Source organism: Chamaea fasciata, unplaced genomic scaffold, assembly GCF_029207755.1.
Source record: "Chamaea fasciata isolate MVZ Bird 193981 ecotype frontalis unplaced genomic scaffold, bChaFas1.0.hap1 SCAF_6, whole genome shotgun sequence".
Taxonomy (NCBI): domain Eukaryota; kingdom Metazoa; phylum Chordata; class Aves; order Passeriformes; family Sylviidae; genus Chamaea; species Chamaea fasciata.
Window position 1 is genome coordinate 12,119,757 of NW_027094091.1, and position 21,966 is coordinate 12,141,722.

A 21,966-nucleotide genomic window follows, 5' to 3' on the forward strand; every position below is an offset into this window, starting at 1 on the left:
CAACAGGCAGCAGTGCCTGGTGGCCAAGGCTGAGGTGCTGCAGTGGCTGCCTGGGTGCTGCAGTGGCTTTTTGGGTGATGGCTCCTCTTGCCTTGTTCCTCAGTGTGTTGCGTGACTTAGAATTACTCAGGGCATGTCTGGGTTGGGGGGAGGCCCCGGTTACCCTCTGGGTGAGTGTCAGGTGCTTTGTGCATGGCTCGATATTCATTTGAAGCCAGAGTGTAACAGGGTCCCACCCATAGCTAGTTCTTTGCACTCCAGTTTGGAGTAGAATGAGAAACTGGAAGACTTACGAGTCATTGCCTTAGAATCAACAGTTCCTTTTAATTTCATCACTTCTCACAAGATTTCTTCTCTGTGCTGGGGAGAGGATTGCTGTGTAATAGAAAGCCCAAACCTCAGCCTTTCCTCTTTGAAATGGGAAGTACTGAAGCTTCTATAAATGAATATTCATTAACATTGCTGTTGAATTTTGTGACCAAATCAAAGGCATAAATTAACATTAGTGAAGCTGGCAGGCATCAGAGCTGGACTGTGGTGTGTTTTTTTTTTTTTTTTTTTTTTTTTTTTTTTTTTTTTTTTAACACTTCTGGCCCTTCTCCTCCAGCAAAAGCAAATCAGGCACTTTGTGTCAGACCTTGCACATACTGCCTGTCCCACAAGAACCCACAGGATCTGTCTGTGTGCATCTTCTGAAGCCCTGTTCCAGTGTGATGAATTAGATATTTCATCTGGCCACTAAGGAAATACATTGTAGCTTCAAGTTTTCTGGGCTCTAAGGAAATGTGGTAGCTCTGTAGAAGTGTACAACAGTGATGATGAAATAATATAAATACATTATTTGTTTCTGTTCTTAACATTTCCCCCCAGTCACACTCCTGCTTTTTGGAGCTACACCAGCTCCTGGGTTCATTGGAGAAGTGAGAAACTAATTTCTGACAGTGTCCTGGGTGCTGATACTTTGCTGTGGATTTTCCAGTACCAAGCCTGTGTTCTTTGTATGCTGTCCTGAGCCCACAAGAGCAGCACCCAGCAGCAGCATCCAGCCACAGGCACTGCAGTCAGCAGTCAATACCTGGACAAAACTTCCCTCTGGGATCAGGTCTGCAGCATCATGAGCTGTGAAGAAAGAGGCAGCAGCTGGTTTCACCTCTGATTGCTGTGGAAGTAGATACCACTCTTGGGAGGACAACCCTGCGGTATCCTGACTGGGTTCCTGCTCTTGGTGCATGTGGGCATAACTTCTTCCTTGTGCTTAGTCTGACTGTGCCTCACCTCCTGATTCCTTCAGACAGCAGAGCCTGACTGATAGCCCCTGCACCTCTTTTCCCCAAAGCAGCTTTATTCCTGCTTTCCCTTCTCCCACTGCTCCTGTTAAAGACACTGTTGCACACAGCCCTCTTTGGCACTGAGCATCTCCCTGCTCTCATTTACTGATCTGCACATGGTTTTTTTTCGTTTCATCTGCCTTTTTTTCCCTTTCCATTTCAGCTTGTGAAAATTCATGATTCTTGCATTTTATCTCATTTGTGGCTGCCCTGCTGCCTGTTATGCATCCCATGCAGCATCCAGGCTTGCTGTTAGTGAAGCACCATCGCTGCACCAGTGTAAGGTGCCTCAGTTGTGAGTCAGACTGGAGAAACTGGGCCCTTTTGTGTAACTACTGTGGGAGGGGAAGGACCTCTGTATTTGAAGAACCAGACCAGTGTGGGGATGTATAATAGAAATGCATTGAACCAGTAAGTGTAAGCATTTCAGTCATGTTTTCTGCGCTGTGTTGAAGTCCTTGGCAGGTGGGTCTCAAACCACTGGTTCAGGAGTGTTAGCTGGGGATGGAGCAGGGTGTGCATAATGTAAGGGACGCCAAGAGTGCAGGAGCACTTTTCTCATCCTTTGTAGTATGGACAGCCACCACATCCATTGCCGAGGTGTTTTTTCTGCATGAGGTGGCAATCTTTTGTGCTTCGGTTGTGCAGGATGTTCTCATGCAGACCAGATTTTCCAGGCTATAACCCCCAGCCCATTGCTTTTAACATCACTATTATATTCCTCTTGTGCAGCATGTTACGGGGAATCAGTGGAATGATGACATGGAAATACCTGGTACAAATTATTTTGGCTTCTGTGTGTTGATAGCGGTTGGCAGTTCTCAAGCAAGGCCTGAGCTTAGATGAACTCAAAATTGTAGCAGGGTTTAAAAAAGGCATGTGGCATGTTAAATGCCTGTGACAGGACGTGTTTGTTCCAGCAGCAACTGCACCCATTAAAACATCATCTGTGTGAGCTCAGTGAAGGGGAGGTGTGAACACAATTCTACTGAGCAAAGGCAGAATAGCTAGTCACCAAAGCAAATGCAAGAAGGCATTTGGGAGAGGAAAATGGTGCCTGAATCCCTTGGAAAAAAAAAAAGGAATCATCTTTCTGGGTATGGTCCAAGGGTTGGCATTTGAGTGGGGTAAGGCACTGCTGGTCCTGAACTGACAGACTGTGAGGCACAGGGAGACAGAGAGCACAAATGTGGTGTTGCAGAGGAAGGATCTCACTACTGAGCCTAACAGGAAAGGAGAAGAGATGATCTTGCACAACATGAGAAAAAAACCCCCCCAAAAACAGATGCAGAAAAATGGAGAGACTGAAGAAATTCAGAGGAGTGGGCGCAGAGCGTAATTTTATTTTTTACCTTTAGAATTGGTAGGAAGAGAGATGAGAAGCAAGTAGGCTTCAGCTGGAGATGGCAGAGTACTTTGAGAGAGAAAAAAAACCATTCATCTGGATTTCTGCTATGTGACACACTGGTTCAGGATGAAAACTTCCTGTTTGGTCTGAACAAAGTGCTGGGGTAATGTGTGGTGTTCTGGTGTGAGACAACAGCAGTTTGAGAGCTGCCAGCCAATTCATTTTGGATGCCAGGGGGGACATCTCCTACAAATGCAGGAGATGGTGGGTACCTGGAATGGTGGACCAAAGTCCTTGTCTAGGTTTGGATCTATTCTGTATCTCCCAACTATGCTTTTTTACCACCCACCTTTGTTTAACACAGTGTATGATGCTACCCTCAAATTGCTCTGTCACTTGCCAGAAGTGTTTGAAAAGCCTACTGAGTGCTGGGCATGGGAAAACTGCCTCATGTTACTGTTCTGCTCTTGGTCCAAGAATTTGGCTGATTTAGACAGTGCTTTTTGTCCTGTTTTAAAACACCAAGGCTTGGGACTTCTGGATACCTTCTTAGTCTTGAACATTTGCTTAATCCTCAAAATTACATGTTCCAATATGTGTCTGTTTAACAGACTTGTCCCCTCTCAGTTTACTCATCTGTCCATGAACAAATGTGAATTCACATTGTGTAGTGGTCTGGACTTCAGCCTTTTAGCTCTGGAGATGCTTTAGCTGCTTCAGTATAAGTTTTTGGACTTCAAGCCACCATTTCCATTATTCTGTGACACATCTTTCCCTTTCTTTTTTCTATAGGAGAAAAAGTGGCCACTTTTCCATCTGTCAGTTCCATATGGTGACTTAAATTACATTCAGAGTGGGTCCTTCTGGGGACATTTCTATGGAGATTGAAACCTTTGGCAGAGGGACAGAAGGAAGGGTTTGGGGCAGTGATTGCTTTAACTGCCACAGCAAGTTCATCACTCAGTGCCCTCAGCAGGGCATCAGTGTTTTCAGCATCATAGCAGGTACCACCACAGAGAAGTGAGCTGTGCTTTGCTGGAAGCTGGGCAGGTTTGGAAAGGGGACAGTGGCTGTCTGGGAAGACATCTGATGCAGTGAGGTGCTTGTCTGAATCTTCTTGCAGGTGCTGAGAGCAACCACTACCAGTGAACCACTTTTCTGATGAGAGATCAGGATCTGTTGTCTGCTTTGCTGCCATTTCTTTCAGTATCAAGAATTATTTGAGTGGTAAACCCGTGAAACTTCCATTTTCCTTTGAAGGAGCCATCAGAGGCCACTGGCTTGTGAAGCACTTGGGAGTTAGTTGAGATAAACTTGGATTTTGTACAAATGAGAGAGAAAAATGCTTTTGTATGTATGAGAAAGAAGGAATAGAGATGAGCAAAAAAGTAATTTGCAGTTTTCTAATCATACTATGTGTACAGATGGTGGCCTTGTCCCCTGAAGCAGAGGTAGTTTGGGATTGTTTGCTTGTCACAAGACAAAATTTTTAATCTGTAGTGCATGTCATAATGAGTTTTAATGTGTGAGCTATTGTGTATGAATAATAAATGTTCGTGCCTACTTCAGTGGAATCTACAGTCAGTGTAAAATCTCCTGTGTGTAATAGCGAGGACTCAGGTAGGTGCTGGTGGCTGGCTAAGAAGTAGGCAGTGCTCAGAGTGAAGGGGCTGTGGAAGGGGAACCAAGGCTGATACCATGTGAGGTGAGGCAGCAAGCATCACAACTTTCTCTCACTGGCAGAAAAAAGTAGATAAGTGGTGCAGTGTGACAGCAAAAAGTGTCTGAGTGCAAACAATGCACATGGTATTCACTGCATTTAGTTGATAATGAATTATCATCGCTAACGTGATCTTAAAGGCATTTTCTGCTATTCTGTTTCCCTTGCATCCACCTGCTCTGTCAGAGAAGGAATTCTGTATGGTCTTAGTTGGATTTTGACTTTGATTGGTGCCAAGTCAGGCATGTGCCAGTGACCTGATGCAGGTTTTTGATTAGAACTTAGATAAAACACATCTTCAGTTCAGTGGCTCAGAGAAGTCAGCCATGCTGTAAATGACTGTTATTTTCTTCCCAAGTTTAAGCTTTCCTATGAATGGCTTGCTGGGATTTTGAGATTCCCTTTAATTGACATAACCTGTGTGCAACCCAAGGGATGAGTATAGCAACATACGGTACAATGGTTTCAACCCTCCAGCCCCTACTTAGGTGAAACCCCTGCTGATGCCAATGAATATTGTCATCAATAAGATGTTTATTGTGCTCCCTTCTAAAAGCAAAGCAAAGATGACATTTACAGTGAAGAAATCCCCATGGAGTTGGTAGCTGTAGGAGTAGCCCCTTCAGCGTGGGTGATTAAGCAATGATACTGCCAGCTGAATAGCAAGACAGGTCTCGAAAGGGGAAACAAAAGAACATCAGATCTTTTAAATGAATAAAGATGAATGAATATGTTGGCTATGGACCAAGATACAGCATTACTACAATCAGCATAATCCTGCCTAAATTAATTGCCATATAGTAGAGTGCATCTCTTAAGAAAAAAACCTTAAAAGCAGGATTCTCCATTAGTGGCCTCTTGGAAATGATGCCTCAAGGATGGAGTGTTTTACATGGAATTCCCAGAGCTGGTTCAGGGTTCACCCTAGCTAAAAGCCACTTCCTATGGAGGGTAATCTAGATGTGAAATTTAAAAGGAGGGATACCGCTGATTAAAAGCAGATCTTCTATAAGCAGACAGTACTTCATGAAATCCCATTTACAGCTCTTTGATCCTTATGAAATGATTTTAAGCAAACATTCCTCCTGGGAAGGATATCTTTGTTCTTTTGCCATTAAGTTTAAAAATGTTCCTTATTTGTAAGTACTTTGCTGAAAGTGAGGTAATTTAACTGTATTGTATCACAGCTGGGTCTGAATCTGACCAGACAAAAGACAACCAAATATATCCACACAGACACACACAAAAAAGAAAATCTCTTGTATATTGTGGGAAATAAGTCTGTAAGAAGAAGCACATGGAAGCACGGAGGAGCTCCGAGTGTCTCCTTCCACTGTTTGCCAGTGGGTCTTCAACCTTTGAGAAATGGCTTCCTTGCAAATAGTCTTTTTGTGGGGATTTAGACAATCAAGGAGAACACAAATATCAGACTGTGTTTCTTGTACTTCCCCTCTAAACTGAATTATGTGTCTTTTGTAACTCTCAGTGGACTTTTTAAAACCTTAGTAACAAAGAATTCTGCCTCTCAAATGCTAAAAAAGTAATGTCTTGGCTGCAAGTGTGATAACATAGCTTAATGCCTTTTTATGTCTATTGTATTTGATCTGATGTTTTTTAAACCACATGCCTTTATAGAATAAGAACTGAAATGCAGGTGGATTTAGAATTTAAACTATTTTTAAATGTCTATTTAGCATAAAATCCTTTGTCGTCTTCAGGGCTCTTGACTAATCTGAGTTGTAAAGAAAACAGCCATTGTTGCTCTGGAGATGTAAGGACAATGTTATATTCTACTAAGTCCTTACAATTACACAGAGGGTGAAATCACTGCTGAGTGTCTCCTCATCCTCTAGGCATGGAAAATCTGGGTTTGAGTGTTGGAAAGAGTTTTTTGGTTGGCAGAAGCTGCAATGCAACTCTTATGAAGGTCCAAACCAAGAATTAAGCAGCGCAGCACTTAGACCTGTATGCTGGATATGTTGTCTGAAGTTAATTGTATATTAATGCTAAAGCAAATTGTAAACAGTTAAAAATATATGATTTGCTTGATTTAGACATGAAGATGTAATAGGAAGATGTTCCATTTGTGGAAGAAAAGCAAAGATGTAATAGCATATATTGGACTTGCAGTCTGGAAAGGTGCTGCTATTTGATGAAAACACTATTCTTGGTATCTCTTGGAATCTTTTTGTATGGCTGGAATACATAATGGCCTTTTTGGTTTTTTCTTTCTTTCTTAACTCCATCTTGTATCACATAGTGTGGTTTCCTCTCAAAGGTTCCTGCAGATGCAGTGCATAGGTATCGATGCTGTAGAGGAGTGTGTGATTTCTATAACTTGTGCTGCATTGTATTTTTACACACTGCACCAATTTGAAATAAGGTTTAGTAAATCTTGTGGCAGTTTTATTTTTTCTGTTACTGTGTTTTAGTAGTCCCAAGAAGCAGATTTGAGAACTGCATGTCTAAAAGCTATTTGAATTTTGTTGTGTATTTTTAGATACCTCTAGCTCTGAGGGAGGTGGATGAATGGGAAAAGGCTAATTTTAAATTTCTTTGCAACTGTTCTTGCTCTAACATTTGGGTTGAAATTTCGAATAATCCAGAGCAAAGCGATTTTCCGCCCAAAGGAATTCGGTTTCATTTGTATTTGCATGGAGCCCTGTGCGGGACTGGGGACCATGGCAGGGCTCAGGCTCATGGTTCTGAAGGTTGGTTCAGATGCTGCTTCTCTCTGCTGGCCTTTTGCCATTGGTGTGCATGAAAATGTGGACACGCTTCACAAGACCTGAGCCAAGCTGATTCAAAGCCCAGCAAAACAGGCAGTTTGTACAAAGTGTGCCAGTCACCAGCTTACAGATGTTTCGTGTTGCTCTCGCTGTAGTGGAAACAATAGTTGTAAGGGAGCGACAGCCGCCGCCTCCAGTCTGAGCAGCCAGCCCCTCCTCCTGCAGCAAACGAGCTGAGTTTGTGGCATCTCCTTCTGCCGCCGTGAAAATTGCTGTCATCTCACAGACTAAGCTCTGCAGCTTTGCTGCCAGGTTAAGCTGGAGAAGCTAGACTGTGATTAGGAGAAGATCCCCAGGGAAGCAGCGTGCAGGGTTTGAAGGTGAAGGGCTGGGAGAAGTGGGAATGGCTGTGTCATACTCGGCAGTGGGCTGAGCCGGGAGGTGCCAGAGCGCCGGTAAAATGGAGCTGCAGGGGAGACGGCAGATACGCATCGTGGCTGAGCTGATGCTGTGTCATGGCTAGGCACAGAACTCAGAGGCAAACAGCATTGCAGCAGTGCAGTTGCATCATTGTAATAGTAATGGGTGGAGAAGAAACACCTTGGCTCCCACACCCCGCAGTGGCTGCAGAGCATGGATTTCCAGTGTGCTTTCTGCATCTCCTATGTCAATGAGAGCGGGGGTTTTATCCCTTGCATCTTGGCATCTCATGAACTGTTCAATGTAATACTCTCTCTCTGTTTTGCCATGTTCTTGCTGTCTGTCCTTGGCAGCCTGGAGGGAGGAGAGGGTCCCGGCAGCCTCTTTTGGCTTGCGCTGGGAGGGGGTGGGCTGGCGGCTTGTGCCAGGAAATGCACTGAAGGTTTGTATGAAGCCCTTGGAGCTCAGCAGGCAGGGCACCACTGCCTGAGACACCTGTCAGCTGAATAGGAAAGTGGCCCCCACCCAAGAAAGGCTGACAGTGTTGTCACCTCCTGAGCTGAGTGATGAGCCGATTGCTTTTTGCGTTGTGAGAGCACCTGAGGGTCAGTCGCTGGCTGAGGGTACCTCTGGGAGCTGGGTGTTATTCCTCATGGAGGTTGCAGCTGGGAATGAGAAAAACAGGCCAGCACTGCCAGGATTAGTGCGGGAACTTCAGGTCACTCCTCCCTTCATTCACTGCTTTCCCCAGGGCACTGCAGAGTCTCTCTCTCCTCCAGCCTGAAACAGGGACAAAAGGACTCTGGTCCCTAGTTCACCTGGACATTTGTCACTTGGTAGGATAATTGCAAGCAGTCTGCCTGACATCATGCCCCTGGTAAATAATAAATGGCCCCTGGTCATGCACAGCCTTCTGCATGGCCAAGGAGGCTAACCCACTTCCCATAGCCTGTGTGTGTGTCAGATTTCTGTCCAGGATTTCACTGCAGCAAGGACCGGTGACCTAAACCAGTGCAGGATCACCCAGGCTCCAGTGGCTGTCCCTGAAGCCCGTGCTTAGGCTTTAGCAGGGAATGAATACTCCATGTGGACCAACCATTGTATGAAATTTCGTTTCATGAGGAATACAACAGATTGCTTGTCAATATTAATCTGTGCTTCCTTTCTAGTAATTTACTTTTGTGTGATTTTTCCAGCCTGTTCATGGAAGTGCATCTCTGTGGTTTGTGCATACAGGGGCTGCTGCTTTGGCTAAGGACAAGCCAGCCCTGGTCTGGAGCTGGGTGTTTGAGACAGTGCTGCTTTTCTTGGGCACAGTGTGCTTCTGATGTGTCCATAGGGCACCCAAACCTCACCTGGGCTGCTGGTGCCCATTGACACCATCTGTCTCAAGGTGTTCTGCTTTGCAGCAATCTGTACTGTGTCCTATGCTTGACATATCAAGCTGGTTGGGAGATGTTCCAGCAAAACTCTTTTTTTCTTCTGAATTTGCTGATATGCTGGAATTGGAATGTTAGAGAAGTTTCCACATCTCTCAGATTCTGATAAAAGATGGGCAAAGCTCCACAGCAATGTCCCCAGTGGTTTGGCAGTCTGCCTCAGGTTGTGTGGTTTTTGGCAGCCTAGTCTTCCATGACTTCTATAATCCATCTGGGGAACCTTAGCCTCCAATGCAGGACTGCTCTTGCAACAATTCTGAATTGTCTGTATTTTCTTCTGAGGTGTAAAGAATTAAAATTTTGAAAGTCTCCATGAAGTGCAAGTTTTATTCTGTATCAGAATTTCTCACACCCTCCAAAATTCTGAACAAGGCAAGACTGTAGCTGAATGTTCACTAATCCTTTACAGACTCAGGTCTAATTTAATGGCTGGCTCCATAATTGAGTTCTTTCTTAGGACTGCATTTGTATCTTTTTTGGATTAGCTTATTCTAATACCTAATTTTGTTACTTACGTATGTATATATCTGTAGGTAAAACCATGTAAAATCCTTATGTCTACAGTTATTTTTCTGGACTTGAGCTTCAGCTTTTAGTCTGTTTTATTTTTCTTGCCTGTGACATTTGTTTCTACTTATTACGCATCTTCTCCTGTTTAAAAAGAAATGAAATGTAGAACTTCTTGATGAGGGTGCAGATTTTTTGACTCCTTAGCAGTGACAGATGCAGTGGTCTGGGAACACTGCCTGCCTATAGCAGTAAGCTCATGCCTCTTGTAATTGGACAGTATTAATGTTTAGGAAGGCAATTGAATGGGCTTAAAAAGAGCTACAAGATGGTGGTCCCTGCAGGTCAGCAGGCAGTGTAGTAAATCATCATAGTGAGGAGGTGCAACTGCCAGCTCGTGACAAAATAACTTATTACTATTCCGGCTGCTGATTCACAAGTCCTGCTGCAATTATAAGTGACAGGAGAGAGGCTGGGGAACCGGCTCTGGCGAATTCCAGATGGAGGACTTGCATTCATCTCTGTTCTTCAATGAGAGGGTAACAAGGTCTGAGGCAGGTCCTGGGGACATATGCCATCATAGTTCTGTGCCTTGGTTCCCTCCCCCAGGGTCGTGTCACTGCTGCAGCACATGGAGAAGGGGTTCAAACCTGCTGAGTACATACTATTTATAGTTTATATACCTGAGTTGTGCTGTAATTACAGCAGGAATTGAATCTTAAGTAGCATAAAACATAGACAGACTGGAGATTCTGAGTTCTTTTTCTGGTGAACCAAGGAAATAATTTATAATAAATGGCTATTTTTATGTATGAATGGGAAAAAATGGCTCTGACTACTTTAAGAGTTTTCCAGCATTCACAGTCACTTGGCAAAATTCTTTCCGAAAGTGTTATGTTGTCGTGGTTTAACCCCAGCTGGCAACTTGGCCCCACATAACCACTTGCTCAATTCTCCCCCACCCCACTCCACCCCACCCCACTGTGGGATGGGAGAGAATTGGAAGGGTAAAAGTAAAAAAAAAACTTGTGGGCTGAGGTGAAAACACTTTGATAATGGAAACAGAATAATAATAATAATAATAATAATAATAATAATAATAATAATAATAATAATAATAATAATAATGCGGTTGGTAGGAAAATAAAAAATGAGTGATTAATGAAACCAAAAAAGGACAAGTGGTGCACAGTACAGTTGGTCACCACCCACCTATTGATGTCCAGCCAGTCCTCATGCCGTGCTCCCCCCATCAACCTCCCTATGAGTTTTATTGCTGAACATGATGCCATATGGTATGGGATATCCCTTGGGTCAGTTGAGGTCAGCTGTCTCAGCTGTCCCCCCTCCCAATTCCTTGTGTTTACCCAGCCTCTTTCCTGGTGATAAGAAAAGGCATTCACTCTCTAAGGTCTGTGCAGCAATAACTAAAACGTCCTTGTGTTATCAGCACTGTTTCCAGCACAAATCCAAACAGCCCCATACAAGTCGCTCTGAGGAAGATTAACTACCCTGGCTAAAGCCAGAAGAACACTGAAGTTATGGACTTTCCCTGTCTTTGGGTAGGTGGTGGGCAGCTGGCATTTCCAGAATGACTTCTTCAATGGGAGAGTTTAAATACTGGTTCTTGGGAATACGCACTGGTAAAATTTGCTTTCTATAAAATGTAGTTTTTGAGAACGGAATGTAACCATTTGAATAGAGAAGAATATAAGCAGAAAATTGTTGTGAACAGTAACTCTTGTAGACTTGATATTTTGAACAGTCCTTTTTGGGGGGAAAAAAAAAAGTTTGCTTCCTGGCACCTTAGGAAATACTGGAGGTGGTGGCTCTTTGTATGATGTTTTAGGTGAACCAAACTTTGGAGGCTGCCTTCTGTTCTCATTCATGGAGTGAGTGAGATATGTCATGGGCAGTCTCAGCACAGATTGCCCCCAATACATCAACAGCCTTTCACCTGCAGAAATCACAAATCGGTTACAATTAATTCTTCATGGCCACTGGAAACTCTGTGTTGAGCTGTGTGTCTGTGCCACGGTACAGGAGACACCAGCTGTGGGCCACATCCCTGGGCTGCTGCGCAGGAGTTGCTCCTGCTGAGCTGCTGTTAAAGGAGCTTCCCTGGTGAGGAATTTTTTGGTGGCAGGGCTAAGCAGCCTCTTATGATCTTATTCCTTCCCATTCAAAACTTTGCTACTTTTCCAGAGGTGCCAGGAGTGCCGAGTGAGCTCAGCTTGGCCGTTGCAGTGTTGGACAGTTTTTTCTGGGGGCTTCTCTTTCCCTTTTGGCCCTTGTGCAATGAGGTGGTAAAAGGGGGATGTAGTGGCATTTCAAGTGTTTCTGTGTGCAGTGATTTCTGCTTTGCGCAAAACAAACTGTGATGACAATGAGGTCTCGGCTTCCAAAAGTCAGGATTAAACAGTCAATGAAAATATCCTGTCCACTGCCTGTGTACATACATGAACCTACCTTTATATAGAGTAGTGTTTGCTATTAATGGTTTTCTTTGTAATATGGGCATATTTGTTATCATAAATTTGTTACTATGTTTATTTATTTTGACAAACACACATTTTCCCTTTTTTTTTCTCCCAGAGTGACCGACTGCTCATTAAAGGTGGAAGAATTATCAATGATGACCACTCCTTCTATGCAGACCTATACCTTGAAGATGGACTTATAAAGTTGGTTTTATAAAATATTGCCTTTTTTGCATGCATGTTAGCATAGACTACTGTGATTTCTTGATCGTTCTGACCTGATATTCTTTTGTGGACAGAATCTCAGTTGCCTCTAAATGTGAGGCTGTAGTTGAGGAGTGTTTAATTATTAAATTCTGCCATTTTATCTTCACTAAGATTAGATTGCTGTAAATTGAACATATTTGCTTTTTGAACAGTCCAATCACAGTTTCTTTTGGAATAGTTAAGGCAAGTAGACACTTTCAAGTAAAGAAGCAGTGGTAAGGACAACGGAAATCTTTTTAGTCCATGGATGGCAGAAGGCTCTCTACAGCTTTTTTCCCTGTACCTGGTCAGTGCAATTGCAGCCATGCTCTTCAGGATTGTAGGGCAGAGAAATCTGAAAAATGCCATATTGCATGGTGCAAATGAGGACCTGCTGCTTCTCATTTGCCTGTTGGTTAATGCTGAACCACAGCATGTTCTGTTCCTATAATGTTGTTATGCATTGTCACACAATTACAAAGAAAGTCCTGATTTATCAGGCTATAAAATACAGGAACTGGGAAAATATTTGTTAGGTGAAAAAGTTGAAATATGTGTCACTGATATCCTGGGAAACTGTAACAGAGATGTCCATGTTCTCTGCTGATCTGTCTTGGCTTAGTGGAGATGAGGGTCTCTATGGTTTGCAAAGTTATGTAGTGTGTATGAGCACTCTGATTGATGTGCACAAGGATCAAAGCCTTTTTCATGATTGCTAAACATTTTCACTAGTGACCTAAGAAGCTTGGTCTCCAGAGGCTACAATTTGATGCACAGAAATATAATTATGGCTATCTGGTAAATAATTAAATGCCTACTTGTTTTCAGAGCTCCTTAAGAATATAACATCAGATTAAAAGTCCAATTCTTTATATATCTTTGACTGCTTATGTTATTGTGATTCAGGTTATTATAACAGGAAAAAATCTGAATACTTTCATCCATGGACTGCACAGTTTTCTCTTTATTACTTTACTCTGCCTTTCCATTTGTAGTGTTACTTGCATTGCAGAAGTGGCAAAAGTGGACAGGACACAAAATTTTGAACATGTATCGGTTTTTACAGTTGACCAAGTTGTGCTCTCTTTGATGGGTGTTTTTGTTGAGTTTTTCTATGGTTTTGTTAGTTAAGATGCAAATCTTCTAGTAACACTTGTAAGCATCAGAACTATTTAAACAACTAAATGCATGAGATGCTGAGAGCCTGAAAATGCTGTGAGTTTTTGGCTTTGATTCCAGAAATGCCGTGGTAGTTAGTAGGCAGGTTAGCAATGCCAAGCTTTCACCTGCCCTTGTTAAGTACATGGACTCCCTCTGAAATCCATGTGTGGATCTGTACCTCCAGGAAGTATCTCAGCTGCTCAAGCTAATTAGGATTAATAATGAACAGACAGGCAAGATCTTATTTTTTAAGAGGCCTTTATCATTGCCCAAGGAGGTGTGTTCTCTGTTTAGCACCCTGAGTTATGCCTGGCTCCCTAAATTTAGATGACCCAAGATTTTTCTTTGTAAATTGTGTAAGAAGTCCTGCTCTGAAATAATTTGTGAGGGCAGTCTGCTGTAACATGGGGTTGGGTCCTTACTGTGTTCAGATGAGAAATTTTTCAACCTAAACAAGTGCTGGGTTTTTTTGATCTCTCAGTTTCTTCAGGTGGAACTGCCCATTGTGTCTGAATATTTAACATCATTGTTAAATGTGGCTCAAGCTTGTTTGGAGCTGGACCTTGAAACTCAGCCATCCACATTTCAGTTGTTGCCATAACTTTCCAGCTGCAGATCCTGCTGATAATACAGAATTCTAACATGGAATGGAGCAGACACCAAACCACTCAGCCCAGAATAGGCAGTAGTGTCCTGGTTTTACTGGGCTGTAAAAGATCTGGGCTATTTTTCTCACTCTGAAATGAAAACTGATTGGGAAAGAGAGGGTTGGGTTTCTCTTGCAGGCTAATGAGAAGATTTGGGTCTTTTGATGCTTTTAATGCAGATCTTTCTGCAGAGAGGAAAGCAGATGTAACCTTGAGTGTGTTTGAAGATCAGCTGTTGTTGGGAGGATGGTAGATATTTCTTCCTGCCAATCAATGCTCAAACTGGCTCCCTAGGCACAAGGAGCAGCAGTGCATGTGGATTTTTCCTACCCGAAACTTAAGCCCTGCATACTCAGATGGCAGCTTAGGGGCAGTTCTCCAGTATCTAAGTAGTATTTTAAATATTTGGTAATTTAAATTGGCATATAAATAATATATTTTTCCTGCATCACTCCTGCCTCTGTTACCACATGAGGAAGTGAGCCCTGTGCCAAGTGACAGGTCATGGTCTGGTGCTTGCTGTACTCTGCTCCATCCCTGCCAAGGGGGAGGGTTGAGTCCCTCTGGGCTGGAGCAATGAACAAGTGGCAGGGTGAGGGACTGGGGACATGGTCTCCAGAGCTGGGCAAGTGATGAGCCATGTTAGGGGGAATCTCAGATGGTGGTCTGGGCTTGATGACCACAGAAGCACCACCATGGAGTTCTGGGGGAGGTTTTCAGCTTCCTCGGATGAAGCTTAGGAAGAGCTGAAGCCTGCTGTTTCTGTTGTGCTTTAATCAGCTCATGTACAACAGAATTTACCATCGTGTTTGACTGAAAATGGCAGGCAGCGTCAGCTTTCTGTGAGTCTTGAGTTTTCTGGTTGCTGACATATGAGGAAACCAGTGCAGTCATTGGTACAGTGTCTAGAATGCAGTTATCTGCTCTGTTTTATTTTTTCACCCACAAGTAATGGAACCCCATTCTTACTTGCATACGCTTTGTATTAATGAGTGAGCAATTCAGGAATCCTGTCACATTATCTCCTACTCTCTGTTCTACTTAGTCAGAATGAAAATAACCTTGAGCACCCGTGAAGATCAGACTTCTTCCAGCCTTAATCTTGATGCCAAGGCAAGAGATGAGACAGGTTTCTGACAGGTAGTAGTGCAGCATCATCCACAAAGGCCGTTTGGTCCCATGTCACTTCAACATGGATGATTTCAGCTGAATAAGATGTTACTCAACCATACCCTGAAAAAAATGGGCATTGACTCATCAAAAAACTTCAGTATATAGTTGGCACACTTTTGCTTTGTTAGGACATGTGTCTTCTTGAAGGGGAAACTTGTAGATACTGATTTTGGAAGAAAATAAAACTTAATTGCTTTTTTTTTTTTGTGAAGGTTTTCATTAATATTATTCTCAGAAGGTGTGTTAGTCCTTGAAGTGCAGTTACTCCTTGGACATACTCAAAGTAGATGGGTCATAGTTAATTTTTTTCCCAGTTCAATTTCTTAGCCACATAAAAGCTCTACAAGGGTGGAGGGTTGTTCTGATTGAAATATTGAGGATAGATTTGACTAACAAAAATTAGTGCAACACCACTACTACACGTGGGGCTACCTAACTTTATGCAGGCACTGAATCTGCTCATGGGTGCAATGCCTTATGATATGCCTTCGTGAGGCACATTTTAAAACAGACGAGCTGCTTACAACTTTTGTTTGTGCAGTTGGATTTGCTGGGCAGCTGCTGGTTTTTGCATCCAGGTCGGCTCCCTGTTTGTCAGGGTGTTGTTCACACTCTGCAGCTGCGCACAGGTTGTGACAGGCTGCCAGTGCTGCACATGTTGATGACTGTTAGCTGCCAGACATGGAGGTGCCAGCTCTCATGAGTAAGCCCTCTTAGATTTGTTCAGTGCTGGGCAGCTGTGACCCCATCCTGGGATGCCCACGAGGAGCTTGCCCATGGAATGGCTGTGCTTCCTTCCAGCCAGAATCCAGGGCACCAGGGGAGACGAGTTGCTGGAGGTGACATTTTTGCATAGCATGTGAAGCAAATTCTTGACCTCCTGGGGCTATTTATTAACTCTGTCAGTTTGGCCAGATTCCAGTGTGAATAATTATCCCTGCTCTTTTTATTTTCCCACTGGTTTTGATGAACAGTTATATTCATTTCTGGTTCGACCTTATCACAGTTGGGTGTTAATCAATCGCTGTGTTTTGAACACAGGGATTTTGTAGGTGGGAGTTGCATTTTAATACAGGTTAACGGATTCAGCAGCTCAGATGTCTGAGGTATTTATTTAGCTGTGGATAAATGTTATTTTATCCAGATAAAAGAAATTTAAGACAAGGACTCTGTGTCTGTAATATGAGATAAACTAAGTGAACTTTAACTCCCTTACAGTTCCCTTTAAGCCCAAATATATTGTGGTGTAATGGTGCAGAGTCATGGCTTCCACACAGACCCATACCTCTCCCTGTTTGGCACCATACAAAGTAGGCAATAAAAATGTAGTGTGACTTTAAAAGTTAAAGTTTAATTTATTTGTAGTTGAGTCCATGAATAATAAAAAGTATTTTCATCAGAAGTATCAGGAGTTAGATATTGGCATGGGGGACAAATTAATATTTTTAATAGTGAAAAGAAATATCCTGCTTTGAAGACCTGAAGGGAAAAAGATGGCAACAGCTAATTATAATTTTTCCACACAGTTATGCAGAATGTTTCACTGACTTTTAACTTCAAGAGGAGGATGAAGAATATGGGACATGGTAGATTAAATGTGTTTAGGTCTCTTAGATATGTATTTCTGTATCTTAGGTTATTTAGATTTCTTTTTAAGGATAAATTTGCATTGCATGATGACAAAGTAATTATAAAATTTTCTGATATGCCTTTTGCTTCTGCCATATATTTACAATTCCAGCTTGTTCCCATATTTGATCTATGTTTTCCTATTTTCATTTAAGAACTTAATATACAAAACTGGAGCCCCCAAGAGAGCATTAAGTGTATGTAATTTGAATTGTTTAAAGATAGAAATCATATAAAAAATAATCAATTTTTAATGCTGGTGCATTACAGCTCCTTTATTGGCCACTAGAGTCATGCAAAGCAAACAGAGCTCACGGCTCAGTGAGGCAGCTCTCCTCTGCTTTGTTCTGCTGTGCTGGGCAGGACAGAGGGAACATGTGCTTGACCTTCACCTTGCCTTTGGGGACCCCACCTCCTTCTGTATGGGCCCACGCTCCCTCTCCCCTACTTGCCTCAAATAGCTTTTTCCTCTGTGCTCGTTCAAATAAAGTAATACTGGCTTTCCTTGCTGTCCAGGCAAATAGGAGAGAATCTGATTGTCCCTGGAGGAGTCAAGACCATAGAGGCTAATGGGCGCATGGTTATTCCTGGGGGCATAGATGTCAACACTTATCTGCAAAAGCCCTACCAAGGGATGACTGCTGTTGATGACTTCTATCAAGGCACAAAAGCAGCGCTAGCAGGGGGCACCACCATGATCAGTGAGTACCAGCAGTGCTACCCCTTATCATGACAGCCTGAAACCTGTGTAGCATGTGTGGGGACAGCTGCCTGAGGCTTCACTCTGATTTTCTGAGATCTTCTGCAGTGAATCTTCAAATTTTTGGGCACTGTGTTTGAGATCCATTCATCATTGCTACCCAGGGTTGGTCTGAAAATGAAGCTACCCTCAGAAAGAAATACCAGCGTGGAGAATTGTCTCTTGGATTTTCCAGTGAAATACTGAGCAAGCACTGAGGGATAATGTGCGTGCTCTTGGGATTTTTGGAAAACAGCGTAGGTAGTGCTGTAAGTATATGGCACAAAAAATCTGACAAAGATCTGTTGTTCCCACCTGCTGCCATTTCCAGGGCTTTGGAAATAACAAGATGCTTATTTATGAACTTGGATTTGGCAGCAGGAATTGAGGAAGTTCTTACCAGAGGTATCCCGCAGGAGCATCTTTGTTGGTAAAAGAAAGGAATGTTTCTAGTTGTTAAAGACCCTTCTTCTGTCTACAAATGGTGGGACAAGATTTATCTCTTTCTTTCTGGCCGTGACTTGACTTTGGCTAGATGTTGTAAGGCAATTGTTCAGGTGACATAAATTGTCTTAACTTCTTTGTGGAGAGGGGCTTCCCGTGGAGTTTTACTCACAGTGAATTGGGATGTGCCTTTTTTTTTGGTGTATTTGTTACTGATGTTCAGCAGCAGGCATCAGCTGAAGGACTCTTTGGCCATAGGCACAAAATGCACTGCTGTTCACTCATTCCTTTTGTTAATATTTTTCCTGTCTGTGTTCTTCAGTTGAGTATTCCTGTGCAGAGGTAGGCTTGCAAATGGCACTGGTAAGCCCATCTTGATTTGTTTCCATACTGACTTTTGACCTAGCCCTGTAGGGAGAGGTCAGGCCAAGGGTTTACATGAGTAAGTAGTCATGTCTTTATGTCAGTGGATGGCGTGGCACCATTAGAGGCAGAAAGCCTTGAGACAGGGGAGAGGCAGGGCACTCAATGTACCATATAGTGTGACTGAGTGTTTGTGCACAACATCACCCCTGTTCAAACCTTTGGCTCTATTCCCAGTTTTGGCTGCTGAGAAAACATTGAACATCTGCAGTGATGTATTGGTTGGGCAGGGTCAGTTCAGTGACTATGAGGCACTGTTTAATTATTGTGCTTACTGTGAAATGCATAGAAATGGACACATCAGACAAGAAATACAGTGAAGTCCAGAACCTACGGTCTCTTACAATACAGTAAGGGTAAAGACAAATGTTTCCTAAATGGTGAGGTGTTTGGCTCCTACTTTGTGTGCAGGTTGCCAGACTCATCTTTAGTATAGACTGTTAACAAGTGTGCTTCACCTGGGGCAGCAGGACCTGACTGACACCCCAGAATTACAGTCAGCCCACAGACTGCTTGCAAGGCTGCTGTTTGGCTGAGATGCTGGAAGACTGCTCACTTCAGGGAAATCTGAACAGTGTGCATATTGCCCTGCTAACAGGCACTCAATCTCTTTTTCAGTTGATCATGTGCTTCCAGAACCTGGATCAAGTTTACTGACCTCCTTTGAGAAGTGGCATGAGGCAGCTGATACCAAATCCTGTTGTGATTATGCTCTCCATGTGGACATCACCAGTTGGTACGATGGAATTCGAGAAGAGCTGGAAGTACTCGTGCAAGACAAAGGTTAGTGAGTGCAAGACAAAGGTTAGTGAGTGAAATGTAGTAGTGTTTTTGGGTTTTATTGAAATATCACATGGAGGAGAAATTTTGAAGTATTTTAATGAATGCATAGGCACTGGCTATGCTGGCCAAGGTTCTTCACTACCTTGAACTTGTTACTGTGTAAAATGGACCTAAAACTTTGTACATATATATGACTTCTTCCAGTATAGACATGGAAGACTAAGATGCTTACGTTGTCATAAAGAAATGTATCACTTTATCCTTGCTTGTATATGTGGAATTAGGCTCAGATATTGCATAGGTAGGGGTTTTTTTGAAGGTAAAACTCAAAAGATCAGTATTTAGGATATTCAGCCCAGTCACCTTATCCTCTCTTTAATGAACGGAAAAAAAGAAACATTTCAAAATAGTGGTTCAGGTTTTAACTAGACTGAAATCTTTTGATTCAGCTGCCTCAAATTAAATCCAAATACGAAGAGACCATGGGGCTGTGAAAATGTAACTACAGGCTAGATCTCATTTCTCAGCAGTGTCTTGGAATAAACTTGCTGAGACTTGATTTTGTAAATAAAACATGCCTGTATTTTTAAAACAGATTCCAGTTATTAGAAAAGGAGATGCTAAAGTTAGGTGCCTATTGCTGAAAAAATGCCCTGATTTTCTCAAGTGTTTCTCTCTGGTGGCTTTCCCTGAAGTTACTTGAAGATGCCTTGTTTCAACACTTGCAAAAAAAAAAGGTCACTTATTTAGGAATCTAAGACACTTCTATGGGTTTGACTCTGCTCAATCAACAGGCCTACTATCATTTGAGATGCTATAGATTACCCTACCTGGACTGAAGCTACCAATTCAGGATAGCACAGATGAAACCTCTCCTAAATGCATTTCCACAGGAGCAGGCTCAATGTGTCAGTCTCATATATGGAGGGCATCTTGGTGGCGCCAGATACCTCCGTGTGGGCAATGGCATGTAGCCTTCAGAAGACCCGAGCTTAGACCTTGTTCCTTGGAATTGTGCCTGACAGCGTGTATTTTCTTTTTAGAATCATATATTTTCACATATTTTTCATTTTCAACTTTCCTTGAACATATATGGATATTAATTAGGGAATATTTTCTGAAATGGCATGTCATTCTGAATAGTTTCCATGGGCAAATCAGAATGACTCTTCTGTTGGGAAGCCTAAGTGATATGTATTTGCAGCGTCCTTTGTAATATGTAGAGCTAGTGTTGTTAGATGTGAAAGGTTCTTGTTATAGAGAAAGGTACGATGAAAGTAGAAAAACAAAAGCACGATGCTGTTTTTGAGTGAGCAGTTGTTTGCTGAGATGCCATGGAGATGCAGGTCACCTGAGGGAGTTTATTCCATGTCACGGGATGCTAACAGTACATGTGCTGTATAACCAGATTTCAGGCAACAAAACACTTCCATCAACAAGTCTTACTTCCATGCAACTGGTCTTACATAGGTCTCTAGTATAAGTGATTTTTACAAGGTGATGACATCTGTCATCAGGTTGTGCTGAATCTGTGCTGTCTCCCTGCTATCATCAGCATTAACATGAATCTGCTGCTGTGCATTAGCTGACTGTACTTTCAGACAAGTATACTGTACCTTCTTTCAAAGGTTGGATATTATTTTCCAGAGCTCCCAGACCACAGATGGCTCAGCACTCCCAAATTTGCCCAAGGGTTTACTTTAAAAGCCTGGTCCAGACAGTTAGGTTAATAGTTTTCCCAACTATTGAAATGTGAGTTTTCTATATAAACCAGCCTTTGAGTTGTCAGGGGAAGCAGAAATCTGTTCATTGGTTCCTGGACTGAGATTTATGATGGAGCCTTGGTGGCCTCTTCAGTGGTGAGAGCATTAGGAGGTCACCTTTGTTCTCGTGTGTGTCTCAGGCAGGCAGTGTGAGTTACTCTCACATGTTAGGAGACACAGGGTAAGGGCGAGTATGAATGTACAAGCACAATAGGAAATAATTCAGCGTGGCAAGAGCTTTCAAATTAACGGGTAATATTTCCTGATAATTGGAAACATTTAAGCCAGCTGGTGCAAATAGACTTGGTGTCAGTGGAGTGACCCTGGTTTTCATCTCTGGGAATCTGGATTGAATTGGTTCTCGGCTGATGGTGGGTGAGTTAGCTGAGTGACAGGGCTCAGCTCATTGTGTTTCAGTGCTACATGTGCCTAATGCAATCAGCATGAGTAACAGGGGAGCTCACAGAGTGGCTGTTTTGGTGCCTTGTCATGAGGTATAATTGAACAATTAATCAGTTTTAAATCAATACAAAGTTAATTAAAGGAGACACAGGCTTTGGAAGGGCCTGAAGATTTTGTAGAGCCAAATATTGATTATAAACACTCAGGCTTGTAGCATTTCAGCAGCTGTTTTGGGATTGAGCTTCTTCAGTATATGCAAAGAGGCAAGAGCCTGAAATTGCTGACAAGGGACCTCACTGGTTCCTTTGGCTTTGTCACTGTTTAAAAAAGCCTGTAGTCCTGTCTAAAACACGGAGAGGATTCGGTTGAGTACTCGTGGTGTGAGAGCAAGTAGGACATTAACAAGAATGTAGTGTGAACAGATGTTAAGCATTAAGGTCAATAGGCCATGGACCAGGGCTTTTGAAAAGCTGCATAATTCCAATGAGTAGGTCAAGGAACCAGGCCAGGGCAAGGAGTCTAATCTTGGATACCTGTGTATGTAAATTTGTGTTATTTATCTTCTTATCTGGTATAGGTGCTCTA

The 21,966-nt window shown here is 42.7% G+C and overlaps 1 protein-coding gene across 3 annotated transcripts in view; it reads left to right on the plus strand.

Moving 5' to 3' along the window:
* Positions 1–21,966, plus strand: part of CRMP1 (collapsin response mediator protein 1) — a 50,835-nt gene that overhangs the window by 4,528 nt on the left and 24,341 nt on the right. For 2 of the 3 annotated variants that reach the window (XM_066185442.1, XM_066185443.1), the window contains exons 2-4: positions 12,087–12,175; positions 17,344–17,528; positions 19,052–19,216. In XM_066185442.1, the coding sequence (XP_066041539.1) occupies positions 12,087–12,175; positions 17,344–17,528; positions 19,052–19,216 (439 nt within the window). Of the gene's footprint in view, positions 1–10,941; positions 11,054–12,086; positions 12,176–17,343; positions 17,529–19,051; positions 19,217–21,966 lie in introns of all 3 variants that reach the window. The other variant, XM_066185444.1, reaches the window with a different exon arrangement.